The 18,692-nt window shown below is 62.0% G+C and overlaps 1 protein-coding gene across 1 annotated transcript in view; it reads left to right on the top strand.

Moving 5' to 3' along the window:
* HUWE1 (HECT, UBA and WWE domain containing E3 ubiquitin protein ligase 1) overlaps window positions 1-16,766 on the top strand; it is a 75,289-nt gene extending 58,523 nt beyond the window's left edge. The window contains exons 69-86 of the mRNA XM_054052147.1: window positions 743-837; window positions 985-1,367; window positions 1,873-1,982; window positions 2,970-3,126; window positions 3,208-3,340; window positions 4,475-4,677; window positions 4,759-4,880; window positions 6,237-6,333; window positions 7,555-7,704; window positions 8,713-8,958; window positions 10,233-10,350; window positions 10,466-10,606; window positions 11,670-11,957; window positions 13,048-13,153; window positions 14,391-14,508; window positions 14,613-14,794; window positions 15,672-15,862; window positions 16,627-16,766. Of these exons, the coding sequence (XP_053908122.1) occupies window positions 743-837; window positions 985-1,367; window positions 1,873-1,982; window positions 2,970-3,126; window positions 3,208-3,340; window positions 4,475-4,677; window positions 4,759-4,880; window positions 6,237-6,333; window positions 7,555-7,704; window positions 8,713-8,958; window positions 10,233-10,350; window positions 10,466-10,606; window positions 11,670-11,957; window positions 13,048-13,153; window positions 14,391-14,508; window positions 14,613-14,794; window positions 15,672-15,862; window positions 16,627-16,729 (2,943 nt within the window). The 3' untranslated portion in view covers window positions 16,730-16,766. The remainder of the gene's footprint in view (window positions 1-742; window positions 838-984; window positions 1,368-1,872; window positions 1,983-2,969; window positions 3,127-3,207; window positions 3,341-4,474; window positions 4,678-4,758; window positions 4,881-6,236; window positions 6,334-7,554; window positions 7,705-8,712; window positions 8,959-10,232; window positions 10,351-10,465; window positions 10,607-11,669; window positions 11,958-13,047; window positions 13,154-14,390; window positions 14,509-14,612; window positions 14,795-15,671; window positions 15,863-16,626) is intronic.
* The last annotated feature ends 1,926 nt before the right edge of the window (window positions 16,767-18,692 follow it).

Below are 18,692 nucleotides of genomic sequence, written 5' to 3' on the forward strand. Positions count from 1 at the left end.
GGGGGTGGATTGGGAGAATTTTGAGGGGATGAGGCAGGTTGGGGGGTCCTGAGGAGAATTTGAGGGGGGATTGGCCGGGATCGGGGTGTGGGACAGGGAGGCGTGGGGGCCCCCTGGCTGCTTTGAGGGTCCCCCACCCCCTTTCTAACCCCGTTTCCCTCCTTTCTAACCCTATTTTCCCCTTTCCCTCCCATTTCTCCCCCGCTTTACCCCCTTTCCCCCCTTCCCCCCTTTCCCCCCATTCCCCCCCATTCCCCCCGTTTTCCCCCCATTTTCCCCCATTCCCCCCATTTTCCCCCCATTTTCCCCCCATTTCCCCCCATTTCCCCATTTCCCCCCCATTTCCCCCCGTTTCCCCCCCATTTCCCCCCTATTCCCCCATTCCCCCATTCCCCCATTTTCCCCCCATTTTCCCCCCATTTCCCCCCTATTTCCCCCCCATTCCCCCCCATTCCCCCCGTTTCCCCCCCATTTCCCCCCAATTCCCCCATTTCCCCCCCATTTCGCCCCTATTCCCCTATTTCCCCCCCATTTCCCCCCCATTCCTCCCCCATTCCCCCCCATTCCCCCTCATTTCCCCCATTCCCTCCATTTCCCCCCCATTTCCCCCCCCATTTCCCCTCATTTCCCCCCATTTCCCCCCCATTTCCCCTATTTCCTCCCCATTTCCCCCCGTTTCCCCCCATTTCCCCCCCATTTCCCCCCCACTTCCCCCCCACTTCCCCCCCATTTCCCCCCGTAGGTCTTTCCCAGCCACTTCACGCAGCAGCGCAGCCGCGATCCCGGGGCCGAACCGGAGCGGGACCGCGGTCCCCCCAAATGCGGGGGGAGCCCGTGCCCCCCTCCCCAAACCCCCCCGGCTCCGCCGCCCCCTCCCCCGCCTCCCCCTCCCCCTCCCCCTCCCCCCTCCTCCGGGGCCGCTCCCCCTCCGCCGCCGCCCCCTCCCCCGCCTCAACCCCTGCCTTCCTCTTCCTCTTCCTCCTCCTCCTCTTCCTCTTCCTCCTCCTCGCTCTCCACGGATTTCTGGGACCTCCTGGTGAAGCTGGACAACATGAACGTCAGCCGGAAGGGCAAAAGCTCGGCCAAGGCGGGCGGCGGCGGCGGCGGCCCCGAGCCGGAGGCGGCGGCGCTGGGGCTGGAGGCGTCCCCGCTGGGGCAGCTGATGAACATGCTGTCCCACGGCGTCATCCGGCGCAGCGCTCTCCTCACCGAGAAGCTCCTGCGCCTCCTCTCCCTCATCTCCATCGCCCTTCCCGAGGGCGGAAAAGCCACCGAGGCGGCAGCGGCAACGGCCGCCGGCGGAACGGCGCCCCCCAGTCCACCCGCGCACGGAGCCAACGGAGCCAACGGAGCCGGAGGAGGAGGAGGTGAGGGGGGATGGGAGTGGGATTAGGGGCAGGAGGGGATGGGATTGGAGTGGGATTACAGTAGGAGGGGTGGGATTAGGGGAGAGGAGGGGATGGGATTGGGATTGGGGTGGGATTAAGGGTGAGGAGGGGATGGGATTGGAGTGGGATTACAGATGGGGTGGGATTAGAGGTGGGAGGGGATGGGATTGGGATTGGGGTGGGATTAGGGGTGAGGAGGGGATGGGATTGGGGTGGGATTAGGGGTGAGGAGGGGATGGGATTGGGATTGGAGTGGGATTAGGGGTGAGGAGGGGATGGGGCTGGGGAGGGATTAGGGGTGAGGGGATGGGATTGGGGATGGGAAGGAATGGGAATGGGATGTTGGAATGGAAAAGGGGATGGAGGTGGGATTAGGGCGGGGTGCGGCAGGGATGCGGATTGGGATTTGGGGCCGGGGATGAGGCCAGAGGTGACACCGGGAGTGCCCGGATCCATCCCCGATCCCGCTGTGCCGTGTCCTCAGCTCCCGCCCGGAGCGCCAAATCCCCGGCAAAGGGCCCCGACGGCGGCGGCTCCGACCCCCGGATGGCGGCGACGGGGCTGACCGAGAGCCAACTGCAGCTCTCGGTGGAGGTGGGGGGCGGGAAAACGGGGATGGGGGCTCAGATCCTGTTCCGTGGGGCTGGAATCCCGGGATTGGGGGCTCAGATCCCATTCTGAGGGGCTCAGATCCCATTCCAAGGGGCTCAGATCCCATTCCAAGGGGCTCAGATCCCATTCCATGGGGCCCAATCCCGCTCTGTGGGGCTCAATCCCACTCCGAGGGGCTCAGATCCCATTCTGAGGGGCTCAGATCCCATTCCAAGGGGCTCAGATCCCATTCCATGGGGCCCAATCCCTCTCCGTGGGGCTCAATCCCACTCCGAGGGGCTCAGATCCCATTCCATGGGGCCCAATCCCTCTCCGTGGGGCTCAGATCCCATTCCGAGGGGCCCAATCCCTCTCCGAGGGGCTCAGATCCCTCTCCGTGGGGCTCAGATCCCATTCCATGGGGCCCAATCCCTCTCCGTGGGGCTCAGATCCCATTCCATGGGGCCCAATCCCTCTCCGTGGGGCTCAGATCCCATTCCGAGGGGCTCAGATCCCATTCCGAGGGGCCCAATCCCTCTCCGAGGGGCTCAGATCCCATCCCGAGGGGCCCAATCCCTCTCCGTGGGGCTCAGATCCCATTCCATGGGGCCCAATCCCTCTCCGAGGGGCTCAGATCCCATCCCGAGGGGCCCAATCCCTCTCCAAGGGGCTCAATCCCGCTCCGAGGGGCTCAATCCCGCTCCGAGGGGCTCAGATCCCATTCCGAGGGGCTCAGATCCCATTCCGTGGGGCCCAATCCCTCTCCGAGGGGCTCAGATCCCATTCCGTGGGGCCCAATCCCTCTCCGAGGGGCTCAGATCCCATTCCGAGGGGCTCAGATCCCATTCCATGGGGCCCAATCCCTCTCTGAGGGGCTCAGATCCCATTCCGAGGGGCTCAGATCCCATTCCGTGGGGCCCAATCCCGCTCCGAGGGGCCCAATCCCGCTCCGAGGGGCTCAATCCCGCTCCGGGGGTCTCTTTCCGGCAGGTGCTGACGTCGCACTCGTGTTCGGAGGAGGGTTTGGAGGACGCGGCCAACGTTCTGCTGCAGCTGTCGCGCGGCGATGGCGGCACGCGGGACACGGTGCTGCGGCTGCTGCTCAGCGGCGCCCGGCAGCTCGGGGGGGCCCTGTGCCGGCAGATCGGTGAGTGGGGGGGGGGGGTGGCGTCACGGTGAGGTGACGGTGACGTCACGGTGAGGTGACGGTGCCGCGGTCCCGGCGCAGGGACGCTGCTGGCGGAGCTGCGCGAGTACAACCTGGAGCAGCAGCGGCGGGCGCAGAGCGAGGCCCCCTCGCCCGAGGGGCTCCCCGAGGAGCAGCCGCCCAGCGCCAAGCTCAAGGGCAAGATGCAGAGCCGGTGAGTCGCCGTTCACTCTGGGCCCTACTGACGGGCGGCTGGACCCAGCGAGGTCCTGCTTGGCGGGGCTGGTGCCTGCCGTTCACTCTGGGCCCTAATGAGGGCTCTCGTTCCTGCCGTTCACCCTGGGCCCTACTGAGGGCTCTCGTTCCTCCCATTCACTCTGGGCCCTACTGAGGGCTCTCATTCCTGCCGTTCACCCTGGGCCCTAATGAGGGCTCTCATTCCTGCCGTTCACCCTGGGCCCTACTGAAGGCTCTCGTTCCTGCTGTTCACTCTGGGCCCTAATGAGGGCTCTCGTTCCTACCGTTCACCCTGGGTCCTACTGAGGGCTCTCATTCCTACCGTTCACCCTGGGCCCTACTGAGGGCTCTCGTTCCTGCCGTTCACCCTGGGCTCTACTGAGGGCTCTCATTCCTGCCGTTTACTCTGGGCCCTACTGAGGGCTCTTGTTCCTGCCGTTCACTCTGGGCCCTACTGACGACCCTTCTGCCTATGATTCCAACTCCCTGCCGTTAACCCTTGCCCTGCTGCTCTCTCGTTCACTCTGGTCCCTACTGATGACCCTTTTGCCTGTGATTCCAACTCCCTGCCGTTAACCCTTGCCCTCCTGCTCCCCCGTTCACTCTGGTCCCTACTGACGACCCTTCTGCCTATGATTCCAACTCCCTGCCGTTAACCCTTGCCCTGCTGCTCTCTCGTTCACTCTGGTCCCTACTGACAACCCTTCTGCCTATGATTCCAACTCCCTCCCGTTAACCCTTGCCCTGCTGCTCCCCCGTTCACTCTGGTCCCTACTGATGACCCTTTTGCCTGTGATTCCAACTCCCTGCCGTTAACCCTTGCCCTCCTGCTCCCCCGTTCACTCTGGTCCCTACTGACGACCCTTCTGCCTATGATTCCAACTCCCTGCCATTAACCCTTGCCCTGCTGCTCCCCCTTTCACTCTGGTCCCTACTGACAACCCTTCTGCCTATGATTCCAACTCCCTCCTGTTAACCCTTGCCCTTCTGCTCCCCCGTTCACTCTGGTCCCTACTGACGACCCTTACGCCTGTGATTCCAACTCCCTGCCGTTAACCCTTGCCCTGCTGCTCCCGCCGGCGCTGCCGCTCACTCCGGTGCCTCCCGGCAGGTTCGACACGGCGGAGAGCGTGGTGATCGTGGCGTCGCAGAAGCGGGCGCTGGGCGGGCGGGAGCTGCAGTTGCCCTCCATGTCCGTCCTCACCTCCAAAACCTCCACCCAACGCTTCTTCCTCCGCGTCCTCCAAGTCATCATTCAGCTCCGCGACGACACGCGACGCGCGCACAAGAAAGCCAAGCAGGCCGGACGCCTCGGTAAAAGGGGGGGACGGGGCCCCCCTCTGCCCGCCGTGTCCCCCCGGGGGTCGGCGTCCCCCCCTAACGTGTCCCCCGCAGGCGCCGGGGCCCTCGGGGCGGCGGGCAGCATCCAGGCGGCCGTGCGGCAGTTGGAGGCCGAGGCCGACGCCATCATACAAATGGTACGTGACGGGGCCCGGAGGCGGCAGCAGGCACACACGGTTAGCACCGCCGCCTTCCTCCCCGCAGCCTCCCCCTCCTCTTCATCCTCCTCTTCATCCTCCTCTTCCTCCTCCTCTCCTTTTCCTCATCCTCCTCTTCCTCTCCTTCATCCTTCTCGTCTTCCCCTCCTCTTCCCCTTCTCCTCCTCCTCCTCTTCATCCTCCTCCTCCTCTTCATCCTCCTCTTCATCCTCCTCTTCCTTCTCCTCTTCCTTCTCCTCTTCATCCTCCTCTTCCTTCTCCTCTTCCTTCTCCTCTTCCTTCTCCTCTCCTTTTCCTCATCCTCCTCTTCCTCTCCTTCATCCTTCTCCTCTTCTCCTCCTCTTCCTCTCCTCCTCCTCTTCCCCTTCTCCTCCTCCTTCTCTTCATCCTCTTCCACTCCTCCTCTTCATCCTCTTTATCCTCCTCTTCCTTCTCCTCTCCTTTTCTTCATCCTCCTCTTCCTCTCCTCCTTCATCCTTCTCCTCTTCTCCCTCTCCTCCTCCTCTCCCTCTCTTCTTCCTCTCCCTCTCCTCCTCCTCTTCCTTCTCTTCATCCTCCTCTTCCTCCTCCTCTCCTTTTCTCCATCTTCCTCTCTTCTTTCTCCTCTTCATCCTTTTCTCCTCCTCCTCTCCCTCATCCTTCTCTTCATTATTATCCTCTCCTCCTCCTCCTCCTCTTCGCCCTCCTCCCCTTTTTTTCTTCATCCTCTCCTCCTCCTCCTCTTCCTCCTGTTCTGCTTCCTCTCCTCACACCATTTCCCTCATGGCTTTTCTCCTTCTCTATCTTCCTCCTCTTCGTCCTCCTTTCCTCCTCATCCTCCTTCTCTTCATCCTCCTCTTCTTCCTCTTCCTCTCCTCTTTCTCTTCTACTTTTCTTTATTCTCCTCTCCTCCTCTTCCTCCTCCTCTTCATCCTCCTCCTCCTCTTCATCTTCCTCTCCTCCTCATCCTCCTCCTCTTCCTTCTCTTCATCCTCTCCTCTTCATCCTCCTCATCCTCCTCCTTCTCTTCATCCTTCTCCTCATCCTCCTCTCCTCCTCCTCCTCCTCTTCATCCTCCTCCTCCTCTTCATCCTCCTCTCCTCCTCATCCTCCTCCTCTTCCTCCTCTTCATCCTCTCCTCCTCTTCATCCTCCTCATCCTCCTCCTTCTCTTCATCCTCCTCATCCTCCTCCTCTCCTCCTCCTTTTCCTCCTCTCCATCCTTTCCTCCTCTTCCTCCTCTCTCCTCCTCTTCCTCCTCCTCTCCATCATCTCCTCCTCTTCCTCCTCCTCTTCCTCCTCTCTCTTCCTCTTCCTCCCCTCCTGCTCCCCCCTGTCCCCCCGAGCCTTCCTCCCTCCTCCTCCTCCTCCTGCTCCTGACGGCTGTGTCTGTCAGTCGGAGGCCGGACAGGCGGACGCCGCGCCGCGTCGGGACGAGTCGCCCATGGACGTGGACCAGCCCTCGCCCGCCCCGCAGGACGCCCCCTCCGTGGGTGAGGAGAACACACACCAGTTCAAACCAGTATAAACCAGTTAGGCCCAAAAGCTCCCAGAAGGACGGCATCGTCCTCCTTCCCACTCCGGTTGCGCCCCCCAGTTTGTCCCAGTAACCACACGGCCCCATCCTGAGCGCGGTGCGGGCACCGCGTGGCTCTGACTGGTGCTGCTCCCAGTTCGTACTGGTGTGGGGTGGGGGAAACTGGGGAGCGGCAGTGTCAAACCAGTTAACCCCTTCAAAACCGGACTGGGGGACGCAGCACTGTGTGTGTCCCCCCCTACTTAACCCCCGCCCCAGTTTGTCCCAGTAAGGACGCTGGGTTACCTCCTGGTCGCAGTGTGGGCTCCGTATTGCACCCACTGGTGCTGCTCCCAGTTCGTACTGGTCGGGGGGGGTGAAACTGGGGAGCGGCAGTGTCAAACCAGTTAACCCCTTCAAAGCCAGACTGGGGCGGCCACAGCGCTGCCCCCCACCCCACTGAACCCCCCAGTTTGTCCCAGTAAGGACACTGGGTTACCTCCTGGTCGCAGTGTGGGTTCCATATTGCACCCACTGGTGGTGCTCCCAGTTCGTACTGGTGTGGGGGGGGGAAACTGGGAAGCGGCAGTGTCAAACCAGTTAACCCCTTCAAAACCAGACTGGGGGGGCACAGCACTGTGTATGTCCCCTACTTAACCCCCCCCCCCAGTTTGTCCCAGTAAGGACGCTGGGTTACCTCCTGGTCGCAGTGTGGGCTCCGTATTGCACCCACTGGTGCTGCTCCCAGTTCGTACTGGTCGGGGGGGGTGAAACTGGGGAGCGGCAGTGTCAAACCAGTTAACCCCTTCAAAACCAGACTGGGGGGGCCACAACGCTGCCCCCCACCCCACTGAACCCCCCAGTTTGTCCCAGTAAGGACACTGGGTTACCTCCTGGTCGCAGTGTGGGTTCTGTATTGCACCCACTGGTGCTGCTCCCAGTTCGTACTGGTCTGGGGGGGGGGTGGGAACTGGGGAGCGCGGGTGTCAAACCAGTTAACCCCTTCAAAACCAGACTGGGGCGGCCACAGCGCTGCCCCCCACCCCACTGAACCCCCCAGTTTGTCCCAGTAAGGACGCTGGGTTACCTCCTGGTCGCAGTGTGGGTTCCGCATTGCACCCACTGGTGGTGCTCCCAGTTCGTACTGGTGGGGGGGGGGTGGGAACTGGTTCGGGGGTCCCTGACGGTGTCCCCCCAGGCTCGGAGGCGCCGCCGGGGGGGGAGCGGGACGAGCGCCCCCCGGAGCTGCCGCTGCTGAGCGAGCAGCTCGTGCTCGACGAGCTCTGGGATATGCTGGGCGAGTGTCTCAAGGAGCTCGAGGAGTCCCACGACCAACACGCCGTCCTCGGTGAGTACCCCAAAACCTGAGGGGGACACTAACCCCCCCTTCGGCACCCCAAAATCCCTCCCGGCACCCCAAATTCCACCCCCCCCCATTGTCCCCATCTCCTCTCCTTCAGTGCTTACAGACACCCTTTAAACGTAGGGGGTCCCCCTGTGATTTTGGGGTGTCTGCTCTTACTTAGGGGTCCCTCTGTGATTTAGGGGTGTCCCTACATCACTGGGGGATCCCCAAGACCCGTAGGGGGGTCCCCAAATGCTCAGGGAGTCCCCAAAACCCCCACACGCCCATCACTGGGGCTCAGCCCCACACAGCATCCCTGCAGCTCCAGGGTACCCCCCACTTTTTGGGGCCCCCTCTTAGTGTTACTCGCTCCCCTGTTAACTTAGGGGTCTCCTGGTATTTAGGGGTGCCCCAAACCCTCACGGGGTCCCCAAAACCCCCAGAGGGGTCCCCAAAATTTCTTGCAGGTGTCCCAGCACAAAAACTCAGCCCCATCCACCCTCTGTGTCCCCTCAACATCTCCATGTCCCTCCCTTCCTGGCGCTTGCAGACCCCCCCCGAGTTGATTTAGGGGGTCCCCCCGTTATTTAGGGGTCTCCCTGTTATTTAAGGGTGCCCCAAAACCCCAAGGGGATCCCCAAAACCTCTTGGGTGTGTCCCAGCACAAGGCCTCAGCCCCATCCACCCTCTGGGTTCCCCGTGTCCCCCCTCTTAGTGCTTATAGTCACCCCCAGTTGATTATGGGGGATCCCCTTGTGACTTTAGGGGTGCCCCTGTTCTTTTGGGGTCCTTCTGTTCTTTAGGGGTGCCCCAAAACCCCAAGGGGGTCCCCAAACCCCCCCAATACCGTTCCCTACACCCATCCCGGAGGCTCTCAGCATCCCTTCATCCTTGGGGTGAAGCATCCCTTGAGGCTCTCAGCATCCCTTCATCCTTGGGGTCACCCCCCCATTTTTCATTGTCCCCCCGTTTTCGGGGAGCCCTCTAACCCCCCGTTTCCCCCCCGCGCAGTGCTACAGCCGGCAGTGGAGGCGTTTTTCTTGGTGCACGCCACGGAGCGGGAGAGCAAACCGCCGGTGCGGGACACGCGGGAGAGTCAGCTGGCGCACATCAAGGACGAACCGCCGCCGCTGTCGCCCGCGCCGCTCACGCCCGCCACCCCCTCCTCCCTCGACCCCTTCTTCTCCCGGGAGCCCTCGTCCATGCACATCTCGGCCAGCCTGCCCCCCGACACCCAGAAATTCCTCCGCTTCGCCGGTGAGGCGCCCGCAGCGCGGAGCTGGGGGAGTCGGGAGGGGATTTGGGGGTGTTGGGAGGGGATTTGGGGGTGTGGGGAGGGGATTTGGGGGCGTTGGGAGGGGATTTGGGGGCGTCGGGAGGGGATTTAGGGGTGTTGGGAGGGGATTTGGGACGTTGGGAGGGGATTTGGGGGTGTTGGGAGGGGATTTGGGACGTTGGGAGGGGATTTGGGGGTGTTGGGAGGGGATTTGGGGGTGTGGGGAGGGGATTTGGGACGTTGGGAGGGGATTTGGGGGTGTTGGGAGGGGATTTGGGGGGTCTGAGGGTGTGGGAAGGGGATGGGGAGGGGATTTGGGGGTGTGGGGAGGGGATTTGGGGGTGTTGGGGGGGGATTTGGGGGCGTCAGGAGGGGATTTGGGGGCGTTGGGAGGGGATTTGGAGGAGTCTGGGGGCTTGGGAAGGGGATTTGGGGGCGTTGGGAGGGGATTTAGGGGCTCTGGGGGTGTGGGAAGGGGATTGGGAGGGGATTTGGGGGCGTTGGGAGGGGATTTGGAGGGTTTGGGGGTGTGGGAAGGGGATTGGGAGGGGATCTGGGGGTGTTGGGAGGGATCTGGGGGTGTTGGGAGGGATCTGGGGGGTCTGGGGGGGTGGGAAGGAGATTGGAAGGGGATTTGGGGGACCCTGGGAGGGATTTGGGGAGTGTGTGGGTGTGGGAAGGGGATTGGGAGGGGATTTGGGGGCATTTGGAGGGGATTTGGGGGAGTCTGGGGGTGTGGGAAGGGGGTTTGGGGGACCCTGGGACGGATCTGGGGTGTGTAGGGGTGTGGGAGGGGGATTGGGGGGGATTTGAGGGGGTCTGGGAGGGATCCTGGGGGGTCTGGGGATGTGGGAAGGGGATTGGAAGGGGATTTGGGGGTCTTGGGGCTGGGGAAAGGGATTTGGGGGACCCTGGGAGGGATTTGGGGAGTGTGGGGTGTGGGAAGGGGATTGGAAGGGGAGTTGGGGGCGTTGGGAGGGGATTTGGGGGGTCTGGGGATGTGGGAAGGGGGTTTGGGGGACCCTGGGAGGGGATTTGGGGGACCCCGGGAGGGATGTGGGGGTGTGGGAAGAGGATTGGGGGACATTGGGAGGGGATTTGGGGGACCCCGGGAGGGACGTGGGGGAGTCTGAAGGGGTTTGGGGTTCCCATCCCTCCCCGACGGCGCCCGATTTCCCCTCCGCCGTCGCTCCAGACTCGATGCCCCCCCCCAATTTTCGGGGCCCCCCTCACCCAAACCCCCCCTTTTCGGCAGAGACGCACCGGACGGTGCTGAACCAAATCCTGCGCCAGTCCACCACCCACCTCGCCGACGGCCCCTTCGCCGTCCTCGTCGACTACATCCGCGTCCTCGACTTCGACGTCAAACGCAAGCACGTGCCTGGGCCTCAGCGGGAGGGGCACCGGGAAAGGGGGGATCCCCAAAACCCCCCTGAACACCCCTCTTTTATTCCTTCTTTTTGGGGTTCCCCCCCCCTCTTCCTGCAGGTACTTCAGGCAGGAGCTGGAGCGCTTGGACGAGGGGCTGCGCAAGGAGGACATGGCCGTCCACGTCCGGCGCGATCACGTCTTCGAGGACTCTTATCGCGAGCTGCACCGCAAATCCCCCGAGGAGATGAAGAACCGACTGTGAGGGGCACCCCCAAATCCCATCGGCCCCCAAAATCCTCACGGGGCCCCCCCAAAAGACCCCCAAATCCACCACCCCCCCCCAACTTTGTCTCCACACCGGGTTTGGGATTTGACGGTGTAGGAGGGGGGAATTGGGGACTTAGGGTTGGGTTTTGGGGTACCTGAGGGCTCAGGGTTGGGTTTTTGCCCCCCCAAAACACCCCCTAGCCCCCCAATTCCCACTCCCAGCCCCCCAATTCCCCCTCCCAACCCCCCCAAAACACCCCCTAGCCCCCCAATTCCCCCTCCCAGCCCCCCAATTCCCCCCCAGCCCCCCAATTCTTCCCCCTAGCCCCCCCAGTTCCCACTCCCAGCCCCCCAATTCCCCCCCCAGCCCCCCAAAACACCCTGTAGCCCCCCAATTCCCACTCCCAGCCCAATTCCCCCCCAGCCCCCCAATTCTTCCCCCTAGCCCCCCAATTCCCACTCCCAGCCCCTCAAACACCCCGTAGCCCCCCAAATCCCCCTCCCAGCCCCCCAATTCCCCCCCAGCCCCCCAATTCTTCCCCCTAGCCCCCCCAATTCCCCCTCCCAGCCCCCCAAATCCCCCTCCCAGCCCCCAATTCTTCCCCCTAGCCCCCCAATTCCCACTCCCAGCCCCCCAGTTCCCCCTCCCAGCCCCCCCAAACACCCCCTAGCCCCCCCAATTCCCACTCCCAGCCCCCCAGTTCCCCTTCCCAGTCCCCTAAAACACCCTGTAGCCCCCCAATTCCCACTCCCAGCCCCCCAAAACACCCCCTAGCCCCCCAATTCTTCCCCCAGCCCCCCAATTCCCACTCCCAGCCCCCCAATTCTTCCCCCTAGCCCCCCAATTCCCACTCCCAGCCCCCCCCAAACACCCTCTAGCCTCCCAAATCCCCCTCCCAGCCCCCCAATTCCCACTCCCAGTCCCCTAAAACACCCTGTAGCCCCCCGATTCCCCCTCCCAGCCCCCCAATTCTTCCCCCTAGCCCCCCAATTCCCCCCCGTAGCCCCCCGTTTCCGCCCCCGTGACCCCTGGTGGCCCGTGTGTGCCCCCCAGGTACATCGTCTTCGAGGGCGAGGAGGGGCAGGACGCGGGCGGGCTGCTGCGGGAGTGGTATATGATCATCTCGCGGGAGATGTTCAACCCCATGTACGCGCTGTTCCGCACGTCGCCCGGCGACAGAGTCACCTACACCATCAACCCTTCGTCCCACTGCAACCCCAACCACCTCAGCTACTTCAAATTCGTGGGGCGCATCGTGGCCAAAGCCGTCTACGACAACCGCCTCCTCGAGTGCTACTTCACCCGCTCCTTCTACAAACACATCCTGGGCAAATCTGTCCGGTACGAACCGCTGGCCACGGCGCGCAGGGCTTCGGACCTTCTTCTTGGGGTGGAGAACAGCTCCGCGGGGTCTTGAAGGCTCTTTTTGGGGCGGAGAACATCTCCGCGGGGTCTTGAAGGCTCATCTTGGGGTGTAGAAACTCCCTTCTTGGGGTGTAGAACATCTCCGCGGGGTCTTGAAGGCTCTTTTTGGGGTGTAGAACATCTCCGCGGGGACTTGAAGGCTCTTTTTGGGGCGTAGAACATCTCTGCGGGGACTTGAAGGCTCTTTTTGGGGTGGAGAACATCTCCATGGGGTCTTGAAGGCTCATCTTGGGGTGTTGAAACTCCCTTCTTGGGGTGTAGGACATCTCCATGGGGTCTTGAAAGCTCATCTTGGGGTGTAGAACATCTCCGCAGGGACTTGAAGGCTCATCTTGGGGTGTAGAACATCTCCGCAGGGACTTGAAGGCTCATCTTGGGGTGTAGAACATCTCCGCAGGGACTTGAAGGCTCATCTTGGGGTGTAGAACATCTCCGCAGGGACTTGAAGGCTCATCTTGGGGTGTAGGACATCTCCGCGGGGTCTTGAAGGCTCTTTTTGGGGTGTAGAACATCTCCACGGGGTCTTGAAGGCTCTTTTTGGGGCGTAGAACATCTCCGCGGGGTCTTGAAGGCTCTTTTTGGGGTGTAGAACATCTCCGCGGGGTCTTGAAGGCTCTTTTTGGGGTGGAGAACATCTCCATGGGATCTTGAAGGCTCTTTTTGGGGTGGAGAACATCTCCATGGAGTCTTGAAGCTCGTTTTTAGGGTGTTGAACCTCCTCGTGGGGTGTAGAACATCTCCAGAGGGTCTTAAAAGCTCTTCTTGGGGCCTTGAAGGCTCTTCTTGGGGTGTAGGACATCTCCACGGGGTCTTGAAGCTCATTTTTAGGGTGTTGAACCTCCTCATGGTGTGTAGAACATCTCCAGAGGGTCCTGAAGGCTCTTCTTGGGGTGTTGACCCCCTTTTTTTGGCTTCAAACCCCCTTTTTGGGGTGTCGAAGCTCTCTTTTGGGGTGCAGCCCCCCTCGGGGTGTCCCTGTCCCCCCCTAAACGCCGCTGTCCCGCAGGTACACGGACATGGAGAGCGAAGATTACCACTTCTACCAGGGCCTGGTCTACCTGCTGGAGAACGACGTCTCCACCCTGGGCTACGACCTCACCTTCAGCACCGAGGTGCCGGGGGGGGTCCCCGAGTCCTGGGGGGGGGTCCCCGAGTCCTGGGGGGGGTCCCCAAGTCCTGGGGGTGTCCCCGAGTCCTGGAGGGGTCCCCGAGTCCTGGGGAGGGTCCCCAAGTCCTGGGAGTGTCCCCTCATCTCCTGGCTTGTCCCGAAGTCCAGGAGATGTCCCCAAGTCCTGGGCGGTGTCCCCAAGTCCTGGAGGGGTCCCCAAGTCCTGGAGGGGTCCCCAAGTCCTGGGGGGGTCCCCTCTCTCTTCTCCTGGCTTGTCCCCAAGTCCAGGAGATGTCCCCAAGTCCAGGAGATGTCCCCAAGTCCTGGTGTGTCCCCCCCTTTCCCAGGACTTCCCTTCTGCCCCAGGGGTCTCCCCAAGTCCTGGGGGGGGTCCACAAGTCCTGGAGGGGTCCCCAAGTCCTGGGGGGGGGTCCCCAAGTCCTGGGAGTGTCCCCTCTTCTCCTGGCTTGTCCCCAAGTCCAGGAGGTGTCCCCAAGTCCTGGCGGTGTCCCCCCCTTTCCCAGGACTTCCCTTCTGCCCCAGAGGTCTCCCCAAGTCCTGGGGGGGGGGGTCCCAAGTCCTGGGCGGTGTCCCCAAGTCCTCGGGAGGGGTCCCCAAGTCCTGGAGGGGTCCCCAAGTCCTGGGAGTGTCCCCTCATCTCCTGGCTTGTCCCGAAGTCCAGGAGATGTCCCCAAGTCCTGGGCGGTGTCCCCAAGTCCTGGGGGTGTCCCCAAGTCCTGGGGGGGGTCCCCAAGTCCAGGAGATGTCCCCAAGTCCTGGGGGGGTCCCCAAGTCCTGGGGGGGGTCCCGTCTTCTCCAGGGGTGTCCCCTCTTCTCCTGGCTTGTCCCCAAGTCCAGGAGGTGTCCCCAAGTCCTGGCGTGTCCCCCCCTTTCCCAGGACTTCCCTTCTGCCCCAAAGGTCTCCCCAAGTCCTCGGGAGGGGTCCCCAAGTCCTGGGGGGGTCCCCAAGTCCTGGGAGTGTCCCCTCTTCTCCTGGCTTGTCCCCAAGTCCTGGGGGTGTCCCCAAGTCCTGGAGGGTTCCCCAAGTCCTGGGGGTCTCCCCAAGTCCAGGAGATGTCCCCAAGTCCTGGGGGTGTCCCCAAGTCCTGGAGGGGTCCCCAAGTCCTGGGGGGTCCCCTCTTCTCCAGGGGTGTCCCCTCTTCTCCTGGCTTGTCCCCAAGTCCTGGGGGTGTCCCCAAGTCCTGGGGGTGTCCCCGCTGACCCCCCGTTTCCCCTCGCAGGTGCAGGAGTTCGGGGTGTGCGAGGTGCGGGACCTGAAGCCCAACGGCGCCAACGTCCTGGTGACGGAGGAGAACAAGAAGGAGTACGTCCACCTCGTCTGCCAGATGCGGATGACGGGTGAGCGCCGGAGCCGCGCGGCCCGCGGGGGGCGGAGGAGGGACTCGGTTGCCACTGATCTTCCCCCTCTCTTTTCCCCCCTTCCCGCTCCGTTCCCTCCGTAGGCGCCATCCGGAAGCAGTTGGCGGCCTTCTTGGAGGGCTTCTACGAGATCATCCCCAAGCGCCTCATCTCCATCTTCACGGAGCAGGAGTTGGAGCTCCTCATCTCGGGCCTTCCCACCATCGACATCGATGACCTCAAGGCCAACACCGAGTACCACAAATACCAGGGCAACTCCATCCAGGTGAGAAACCGCCCCGGAACACCCCGAAAATACCCCAAAACTCTCCCTTTGGAGGGGTAACACCCCGAAAGAACAGCGCTTACACCTCGAAGAAACACAACCGACCTCCCTTGGGAGAGGTTACGCCCCGAAAAGGCGTCGTTTAGGGGGGTTACACCCCAAAAAGATGTCATTTAGGGGGGTTACACCCCAAAAAAAAGCCCTGAACTGTCACTTTGGGGAGGTTGCGCCCCAAAAAAAGGTCACTTTGAGGAGTTACACCCCAAAGTAACACCAAACGGCCTCACTCTGGGGAGGTTACACCCCAAAAAAAAACCCCAAAAACGCATTTTCAGGCTTTTTCCCCCTAAAAAATGTAATTATCAGAGTTTGTTCCTCCCGGAAAATCTCTCAAATTCATTCTCAGGGTTTTACTTCCAAAATCGCTCTCAAAAAAACTCATTTTGAGGATTTTGCCCTCCGGAAAAAAAACCTTAAAAACTCAACTTCGGGCATTTTACCTCTCCGAAAAGACTTCAGGAATCGCATTGTTGGGCGTTGGCGCTCAAAACAGTCTCAAAAACCTCTGTTTTGGGAGTTTACCCCTCCAAAAAATCTCAAAAATCTCCTTTTGGGGATTTATCCCTAAAAAAAAATCTCAAAACCCTCATTTGTGGGAGTTTGTCCCTCAAAAACCCTCATTTTTAGGAGTTTGCTCCAAAAAGAGTCTTAGAAACATAATTTTAAGGACTTTGCCCCTCAAAAAAAACCTCCTTTTGGGGAGTTTGTCCCTCCAAACCCCCTCGTTTTTGGGAGTTCTTTCCCCCAAAACATCTCGGGAAGGGCCTTTCCGGGCGTTGTGGGCCGGAAGGCGCCTGACGCCCCGGCTCCGGCGCAGATCCAGTGGTTCTGGCGGGCGCTGCGCTCCTTCGACCAGGCCGACCGCGCCAAGTTCCTGCAGTTCGTGACGGGCACCTCCAAAGTGCCTCTGCAGGGATTCGCCGCCCTCGAGGGCATGAACGGAATCCAGAAATTCCAAATCCACCGCGACGACCGCTCCACCGACCGCCTGCCCTCCGCCCACACCTGGTACCGCCGGGAGGGGACCGGGGGGACACCGGGAGGGGACATGGGGACACCGGGAGGGGACCGGGGGGACACCGGGAGGGGACAGGGGGACACTGAGAGGGGACGGGGGGACACCGGGAGGGGACATGGAGACACCGGGAGGGGACCGGGGGACACAAAGAGGGGACATGGGGACACCGGGAGGAGATGTGGGGACACCGAGAGGGGACGGGGGGACACCGGGACGGGATATGGGGGGACACCGGGAGGGGATGTGGGGACACCGGGACGGGACAGGGGGACACCGGGAGGGGATGGGGGGACACTGAGAGGGGACGTGGGGACACCGGGAGGGGAAGTGGGGATACCGAGAGGGGATGGGGGGACACCGGGAAGGGACGTGGGGACACAAAGAGGGGATGTGGGGACACAGAGGGGGGACGTAGGGACACCGAGAAGGGACACGGGGACTCCGGGACGGGGCACTGGGGTGGGACAGAGGGACATGAGCGAGAGGAATGGGGACACAGGGACGTGGAGACATGGAGATGGGACACAGGAATAGGACATGAGCAGCTGGAATGGGGACATTGGGGACACAGGGGTGGGACATTACGGGGTGGGATGGGGACACAGGAATGGGGACGGAGGGACACGGGGGTGGGATGGGGACACGGGGATGGGGACGGAGGGACACGGGGGGTTGGGATGGGGGATGGGGACGGAGGGACACGGGCATGGGATGGGGACACGGGGACTCGTGGGTGACGCCGCGTGTCCGTCAGCTTCAACCAGCTGGACCTGCCGGCGTACGAGAGCTACGAGAAGCTGCGGCAGATGCTGCTGTTGGCGATCCAGGAGTGCTCCGAGGGCTTCGGGCTGGCGTAGGGCCCCGACACAGCCGCTCTATAAATATATATATATATTTTTTGGTTTCGTTGGCTTTTTTTTTTTTTTGGTTTTTTTTTTGGGTTTTTTCCCCCCCTTTCCCCCCCCCTCATCCCGGGGTTCTTTTTGCTCTGTTGGGAGTTGGGGGGGAGGTTCCCCCACACCCCCCCCTCCCCCCGCGCCGTGTTTTGGGGTTTGAGGGGAAAGAGAAGGGTAATCCCCCCCCTAAATTATCGATGAGAGGGGGTTCGTCCCCGGCCCCGAAATTGAGAGAAAAAGTTTAAAAAGGAATAAAAAAAAAGTGCACTCTTGGTAAGGGCGGTGCGAGAGTTCTTCAGGGGGAGGGGAAGGGCGGCGCCATCTTGGGTGTGGCATTAAGGCGCCTCCGCCGTGTGGAGGCCGCGTTGCGTGCGGCACCAAGGACAGATCTGTGGTTGCCGCCATCTTGAGTGTGGCACTAAGACTGTGGGGCGCCATGTTGGGTGTGGCATGTCGCCGCCATATTGAGTGTGGCATTAAGGCGCCTCCGCCATGTGGAGGCCGCGTTGGGTGCAACACTAAGGACGAACCTGTGGGTGCAGCCATCTTGAGTGTGGCACAAAGAGCGAACTCTAGTGTGGGGTGCCATGTTCGGTGTGCCATGGTGTTCCCGCCATCTTGAGTGTGGCACAAAACAGGGCCCCCCCCCCGCTGAGAGTCCGCCATCTTGTGCGTGGCGAGTGAGTGTCGCGTCAGCCATATTGGGTGTGGCACTAAAGGCGGGAAAGGCGTGGTGCAGGCGCCATGTTGGGTGTGGCGGGTTGTTGACGCCATCTTGAGTGTGACATTAAAGCGCCTCCACCGTGTGGAGGCCGCGGTGGGTGCAACACTAAGGACGAACCTGTGGGTGCAGCCATCTTGGGTGTGGCACTAAGACTGTGGGCGCCATGTTCAGTGTGGCATGGTGTTCCCGCCATCTTGAGTGTGGCACAAAACGGCCGCCCCTCGCTGTGAGTCCGCCATCTTCTGCGTGGCGAGTCTGAGTGTCGCGTCAGCCATATTGGGTGTGGCGCTAAAGGCGGGAAAGGCGCGGTGCAGGCGCTATGTTGGGTGTGGCGGATTGTCACCGCCATCTTGAGTGTGGCATTAAGGTACCTCCGCCGTGTGGAGGCCGCGTTGGGTGCAACACTAAGGACGAACCTGTAGTTGCCGCCATCTTGAGTGTGGCACCAAGACTGTTGGGCGCCATGTTGGGTGTGGCATGGTGTTCCCGCCATCTTGAGTATGGCACAAAACGCCCCACCCCCCCGCTGTGAGTCCGCCATCTTGTGCGTGGCGAATCTGGGTGTCGAGTCAGCCATATTGGGTGTGGCGCTAAAGGCGGGAAAGGCGTGGTGTGGGCGCAATGTTGGGTGTGGCGGATTGTCGCCGCCATCTTGAGTGTGGCACAAAACGCCCCACCCCCCCCGCTGTGAATCCGCCATCTTGTGCGTGGCGAGTCTGAGTGTCGTGTCAGCCATATTGGGTGTGGCACTAAAGGCGGGAAAAGCGTGGTGCAGGCGCCATGTTGGGTGTGGCGGGTTGTTGACGCCATCTTGAGTGTGACATTAAAGCGCATTCACCGTGTGGAGGCCGCGGTGGGTGCAACACTAAGGACGAACCTGTAGTTGCCGCCATCTTGAGTGTAGCACTAAGACTGTGGGGCGCCATATTCGGTGTGGCATGGTGTTCCCGCCATCTTGAGTGTGGCACAAAACGGCCCCCCCCTCGCATTGAGTCCGCCATCTTGTGCGTTGCGAGTCTGAGTGTCGCGTCAGCCATATTGGGTGTGGCGCTAAAGGCGGGAAAGGCGTGGTGTGGGCGTCATGTTGGGTGTGGAGGATTGTCGCCGCCATCTTGAGTGTGGCATTAAGGCGCCTGAGTGTCGCGTCAGCCATATTGGGTGTAGCTCTGGACCACTACGGATGCGCCCCGGCCATATTGG

Source organism: Cuculus canorus, chromosome 32 (genome assembly GCF_017976375.1).
Source record: "Cuculus canorus isolate bCucCan1 chromosome 32, bCucCan1.pri, whole genome shotgun sequence".
NCBI classification, from domain to species: Eukaryota; Metazoa; Chordata; class Aves; order Cuculiformes; family Cuculidae; genus Cuculus; species Cuculus canorus.